We start from the raw sequence: 6,584 nt of genomic DNA on the forward strand, positions 1-6,584 counted from the left end.
ATGGGCCGGGAGGTTGGGCACCTCAGGGGACAGCCCCAGGCTCCACCCCCAGGAGAAGGCCCTGCAGGACCAGGCGGGGAAGAGGGGGTGGGTGCAGGGCTCGGGTGCCGTGTCCTCCAAGCCTCGCTCCGGCTCCTGGGGGACGTGGCAACCCCGCGGCTGTGGCGGCTGAAGTGCAGGAGCCACGGTGGTCTGGGCGCTCAGTCCTGTTAGCTGCGGCCTGGAACCACCCGCTCCCTGAGCTTGGGCCACACCCCGCGGGGCAGGGATGGGGCCTGGGGGCCGGACCTTCCTTCCGAGGGGCAGGGCTCCAGCCATCACAGGGCCACCATACCCCACTGCCCCCACCAGCCTCTTAGCTCACCCACTCACACCCCCCACTGCACCCCTCCCCTTGCTGCCCACCTGTCCCCCCGCCCACCTGTCCCCCCGCCCACCTCTCCCACAGGCGAACCTCTCCCATGGGTTCCCGTGCACCCCAGGGTCACATCAGACACAAGAAACCCCGAAGCTTCCCCTAAACCCACAGTAAAACCCATACACACAAGCATGGTCTTTCCTTTGCAGTGTTTAGTAGACATCACCTTTTTCTTTCTCGTTTTACAGCAAACATTGCAAATATAGAAATATTTCTCCTGTACATTAGGACAAAGCGACAGTGGGCTGCTGGGCACCCCGCCCACCCCCTCCCCAGTCCCGGCTCCAGCTCGGCTGGCAGTCACTTCCCTCTGCCGTGGCGTCCACAGGTGGCAACGCCGACGAGCAGACAGAGCCACAGGCCACCGACAGAGCGTGCGAGGGGCGGGGCCATGCTCCCCACGTCTGCTTTGTCTTTTTTAAGAGAACTTTACTTTTATTATTTAAAAAGGAAAAAGGGAAGAAGAGAGAGAGAGAGAAGTCAGGAAAGAATCAAGAGAAAAGATACTGAAAAAAAGTTCCCACCCCCACCCCCCATCCCTAAGACACAGTTTTCCGAAGTCCCTTGTGTGTGTGGTGTGTATGCATGTGTGTACACACGTGTGGGCATGTGTGCACACGTGCAGTGTGTGGCATGTGTGCACATGTGTGTGGCGTGTAGAGTGCATGTGTGTGGAGTGTGTGCACACGTGTGAAGTATGTGTGAACGTACAGTGTGTGTGCACACGTGTGCGCGTGTGTGGACAGGCCCTCCCCCCGTGAGTGTCCAGGGCAGGTCCATGTGCTGTTGTCACTGTCCGCGCCCCTCCCTGCTTTCTCTATAGAGCCCCAGCTTCACCTGCTGTCCTGTGTGAATGTGTGTGTGCATGTGCGTGTGTATGTGCGTGTGTGAGTGTGCATGTGCGTGTGCATGTGCGTGTGTGAGTGTGTATGTGCGTGTGTGAGTGTGCGTGTGTGTGTGCGGCACGCGAGAGTCTCTGGGTTAGAGCTGCGGGCCGGAGCCCCTGGGTCCGGCGGCGTGACGTGCCGCCGGCTCAGGACTTGTGCTGGGCCGACACGCCCTTCCAGTAGTCGAGGATGTCGTGCAGGTCCTCGTCCTTGGCGAACTGGACCTTCTTGCGCAGCGCGTGGCCGGCCGCCATGCACTCCTCGCCGTCCTTGCGCCGCCGGCGGCTCAGGCGGAGGCGCTCCCAGATGCTGTGGGCGGCCCGGCAGGTGGCCGCGGCCTCGGGGCTGGAGGCATAGCGCAGGTGGCGGTACTGGGGCGACAGCGGCGAGTAGGCGGGGTCGCGGGGCCGCGCCCGGGTCAGCGGCTCCAGGATGGATGCCTTGCGGCCGCTCAGGCCCTCGGGGGGCAGGGTCCCCGGTGGCGAGGGCGACTCCACAGGGTGGGAGCCGGGGTAGGAGTGCCGGTGCTCGCCGTACGGGCGGCCCTTCTCGGCCTCGGCCCGCAGCACGGCGGCCTCGGGCGTCACCGTGAGGATGGCATCAGCCGCGGGCGAGCTTTTCTCGATGTACTTGGCCTCGGAGGCAGCGGCCTTATGCGCACCGGCCACCTCTGTGCCGAAGGCCCTGGGGCTCCGCGAGGAGCTGCTGGAGGAGGTGCTGGTGCGGGGGGGCCCCGGGGCGCCCTCCACGCTGTGGTGGCGCTGCAGGCCGTGGCTGAAGGGGTCCTGGTACGCGGGCGACAGGAAGCCGTGCTTGCCGGCCAGCGGCTCGGCCAGCAGCACCAGCTGGGGCTCGGCTGCGGCCTCGGACTTGAGGGCGTCGATGCAGTTGTTGATGATCTGGTTGACCTTGTCCACCTCCTTGGTGATGGTGGAGATCTCGGTCACCGAGCCCTGGCCCCCGGCGCCCTGCCGGGCCGGCTCCCCCGTGCGCACCTCCATGTAGGTGCCCTTGCTGGCTTTGGGCGTCTCGCTCTCCACCGGCTTGTACGGCTCCACCTCGCCGGCGGCCGCGGGCATGAAGGGGAGGCGGGTCGCAGGCTCGGGGCCCAGCAGCGGGCCCTGGGACAGGGGGGCCAGGCCGGGCACCTCCATCTCCGGCCCGTACTTGAGCTCAAGGATGGTCTTCTTCAGGCCGCCGGCCGCAGCCACCGTCTGGTGCTTCTCCCCGCGGCGCCGCCGGCGCAGGCAGTAGTAGACGGCGCCCAGCACGAGCACCATCCCGAACAGGCAGCCCAGCACCGTCATGATGTAGTGCGTGGCCGTGGCGGGGCTGGGCCCGGGGCTGGGCGGGCTGGGCGGCGGGGGCAGGCAGAGCGTGAGGCAGGTGTGGTTGTGCAGCAGCCCCGAGCTGGCGGACACCACGCAGTAGGTGTAGTTGGTGAGCGCGGCCAGGTTGGGCAGGCGCACCTCCTGCAGCGGCCGGGTCAGCCGGTGCACGGTGGACGGCCGGCTGTTGTTAAAGTGCTCCAGCGTGTACACGCGGGTGAAGGGGCTGGGCAGCTGCACCGTGAGCGTGGCCGAGTTCTGGGTCAGCTGCTTGACCTTGATGAGCGGCCGCGCCCCGGCCTGGGGGGCCAGCGTGGGCAGGGCCACCAGCGGGGTGGTGCCGTCGCCCGAGAAGCAGTCCTCGGCGGCGCAGGGGGCCTCGCTGGGCTCGGGCGGCGGCGGGGGCGGCGCCTGGCCGGGCGCCGGGCGGGACTCGGGCTCCGGAGGGGACTCGGCCACGTAGGCGCCGTCCGTGCACACGGCCTGCAGGGTGCCGAGGATGCTGCGCTGGCCGTGGCCCCGGCCCAGGAGGAAGTAGCCGGCGTAGGGGGGCGGGGCCTCGCACTGCACTCGGTCGTGGGTCTGCGTGGCGTTGGTGAAGGCGGCTAGCCAGCGCAGGAAGCCCAGCAGCTCGCAGGAGCAGTAGAAGGGGTTGCTGTAGAGCTCACAGGCCGAGAGCCGGGCCAGGCCGGCGAAGGTGGCGCTGTGCAGCCGCTGGATGCGGTTCATGGACAGGTCGATGTTGAGGACGTTGGGGCAGCCCCCGAAGGCGCCGGGCGCGACCACCTCAATGCGGTTGGCCTGCAGGTACAGGTACTCCAGCCGGCCCAGCCCGCGCAGCGCGCCCTCCGTCAGGCTGCGCAGACGGTTGTAGCCCAGCTGCAGCACCTGCAGGTTGAACTGGCCGGCGAAGGCGCCGTCCTCGATGTAGGCGATCTCGTTCTTGGTGAGGTTGAGGTACGTGAGGTTGCCGAAGCGGCTGAGTGCGGCCTGCTGCACGCCGTGGATGCGGTTCTCGTTGAGCCGCAGGTCCACCACCGTGCTGTTGATGTGCTGCGGGATGGCCTCGTAGGGCGGCTGGTTCTGGCTGCAGATCGCCAGCCACACGAAGCCCTTGTCGCCCTCGATCAGCCAGCAGTCGCCGCGCGCCAGGCCGCCCGCGTGCAGCAGGGTGGCGGCCGCCACGCACGCCCAGGCCCACAGCGCGCCCCACCGGCGCCGGGCCATGGGGACGGCTCGCGGGAGGCCCCGCTGCACCTGCCCAGGGGGACCGGGCGGGGCCGGGCAGCAGCCCGGGAGGAAGGAGGGGAGGGAAGGGGCCCCCACTCAGGCGCGTCCTGTCCCGGGCCGCATGGTCGCACGCGGAGGGCGGGGAGGGGCGCCCCCGTCACGGCCAGCCACCTCGCGTCGTCCACCGGCCACGTCCGGTCGCCACCATGGCCTCCTTCCCCATCAGCCCGGGCATCCGTCCGCAGCGAGTCCTGCAGCAAGAACGGGGTGAGGAGAGAGTGGTCAGAAGCGGCCGGCACCCCACACGCCCAGGGTCCGCATGGCCCTGCTTCCAGCCGCCGAGCCCGGCGAACCTGAAGGCACCAGCTACTGAGGGACAGGGCTGCTCCGGCTCTACCCGCCCTGAGGACGGGGCTCCAGTGGCCCCACCTGACAGCCACCTGCAGGGGGTGCTCCGAGCTGGCCAGGCGGCACCGGGACAGCCAGGCTCTGGTCCCAGCCCCCCCCCCCCACCTCTGAGCATGGGCCCTCATGCCACCTCTGCCCCCCTTCCCTCCCCTCCCCACCCCCGTGCTGCATGTCAGCAGGAGCAGACTGTGGACAGGGCGGTGGGGGCTGCAGTCGGGGGGGATGTGGCCCGGGGACCCACTGCGCACCGCCCGCCCACCCGCGTTGCCTCCAGGAGAGGAGTCAGGTGCGTGTCTTGTTAATATTGGCGTTTGCCGCGGCCTCCGGCCTGGGACCTGGCAGACGGCCAGCTGAGTGCGTTTCCCGATAGCGGCGTCTGCAAGCAGCCTGCTCGGTGGCTTAGATCAGGAGGAAAAGTGGGAGGTGGGATGGATTTTCCCCGGCAACTTGAGGAAGGACAGTTCGATCGGCTCCTGGGAGCCTGTTTCCGAGTAAGGAGAAGGGAGGTGGGGCTGTGGGGGAGCCCCCGGGCCAGCCCATGTTGCTGTGTGATCCTCAGCCAGGATGGCCTCTCAGGCCCATGGGAAATGGCTCCAGGCAATGGGGTCCCCATGGCCTGGCTACGTCCTGTGGGGGGGCTCGGACCTCACCCCACAAGGCCTGTCACCCCCAGCACACGCCACCCGGAGCCGACAGCCTGGCGATGCTGGGCCGTACGCCCCTGGGGCTCCTGAGGCCACAGCTGGGGGGCTGGTTTCTGGGGGGGGTTGGCCGGGGCTGATGAGAGGCTGGCTCCTGCCCCAGCCTCCGGGAGGGGGTGGGCACACGCAGGCCCAGGAAGTGTGGGCCTCAGCACGGCTGATCCTAATCACCTTTAATCTCTTGCTCAAAATAACCCAAAGTCAACCTAAGGAGGATTACAGGCCTGAAGAACCCTTATCAGGAGGCGCGGGGGGGGGGGGGGGGGGGCGCTCCTGCTCCCAGCCCCACCCACCCCCACTCCCAGGGCAGGGCTGAGCGCTGTGCACTCTCCGGCTCACACACCACACGTGTGTAGTCAACCCGCACATGCCACATGCACGTCAGGACTCCGTGGCGTGTGTGTTGCGGGGGGTGCAGCTCCGTCCACACTTGGGGGGCAGGGGGTGCAGTGTGGCCGTGCACAGTGGTTCCGGGACAGCCTCTCCTCCCGTGCATCCCCCAGCCTCCCCCATTCGGGGGCTGATGTGAGGGGCCGGGGCCCGGCCCTGGAGCTTTGCTCCCGTGGGGCCAGCACCTGCCCTCTGGGCTGGATGTGGAGGTGGGGACGCCCCCCCCCCCCCCCCCGCACCTACCCCGCACTCGCCAGTGTCCCTGTTCGTCCTTCGCTCGGGGTTAACCACCGCCCACAGGATGTGGGCCCAGCAGAGCCAGCGTCCCGTCCACGGCAGGGCCTCGGCCGGCGGGGGGGTGCAGGCCTCGCTGGCCCGACCAGGACGCCCGCCTTCTCTCAAGCGTGGGCTGCGTTTGGTCAGGCCCAGGGGCTGTCACCCCTCACCCTCTGGGGGCCGCACACTGCCCCGCCCACGGCACCAGGGCTGGGCCACACCACCCGGACGGCGGACGGCCGCGGGAGGCTGGTCCCGAGGGCCTGTCACCTGCAGCCGGTGTCGCCGCGAACGAAATGAAGAAATAGGGTGGTTCTGGGCTTTTAAACTCCTCACGACCGATCTGCACAATCGCTCGGCATGCTCGTGCTGGGACAGGAACGCGTTTGCCTCCTCCATCCCTGAGCCCAGAGAGCGCGGGCGGGTCTGGGGACTCCGTGCAGAGGGCACCGCGGACCAGGTGGGGGAGCGGGTGGAGGGTTACAGACTGGTGACGTTCACACATCTCGTCCTCCGCTCACGTTCACTGCTCATCTGCCTGGCTCTGCCGCGGGCGCAGGACTGGCCAGCGGAGCCACCTCGGCCCTGACTCCCAGGCCAGAGTGAGTGCGGCTCTGCCAGGCCCGGCTGTGTGACGTTGGGCAAGTCGCTCAACCTCTCTGAGCCGTTTCCTCTGCCCAGTGGGAGCCCCTCCCGGATGGTGAAGACAACACGACCGAGTGCTGGAGGCTCCGCTGACGGCAGGGCCCAAGCAGGCGCTGCACACACTCCCTTCCCGCCTCCCCGTCCTCTGCGATTGGGGAGGGGCCATAGTTCAGGGCGCGCTGCGGGTGGACGAGCTGGCTGGACGTCCCAGGGGCCCACACAGCTCCTCACCCACCAGGCCTGCCCACTCCTTTCCGGCCTCCCGTCCATCCAAGGAGGCCGGCCCGGGTCCCAGGCGGCC

General features: G+C 68.5%; 1 protein-coding gene across 1 annotated transcript; it reads right to left on the bottom strand.

Annotated features, from left to right (window-relative positions):
• Positions 1 to 557: 557 nt before the first annotated feature.
• ELFN1 (extracellular leucine rich repeat and fibronectin type III domain containing 1) lies at positions 558 to 3,860 on the bottom strand (the record flags this gene model as incomplete). The annotated part of the gene is made up of 1 exon (XM_081092301.1): positions 558 to 3,860. The coding sequence occupies one exon, from the start codon at positions 3,858 to 3,860 to the stop codon at positions 1,452 to 1,454; it is 2,409 nt and encodes an 802-aa protein (XP_080948427.1). The 3' UTR covers positions 558 to 1,451.
• Positions 3,861 to 6,584: the final 2,724 nt, after the last annotated feature.

The sequence above is a fragment of the Myotis nattereri genome (assembly GCF_964212035.1).
Source record: "Myotis nattereri genome assembly, chromosome: 5".
NCBI classification, from domain to species: Eukaryota; Metazoa; Chordata; class Mammalia; order Chiroptera; family Vespertilionidae; genus Myotis; species Myotis nattereri.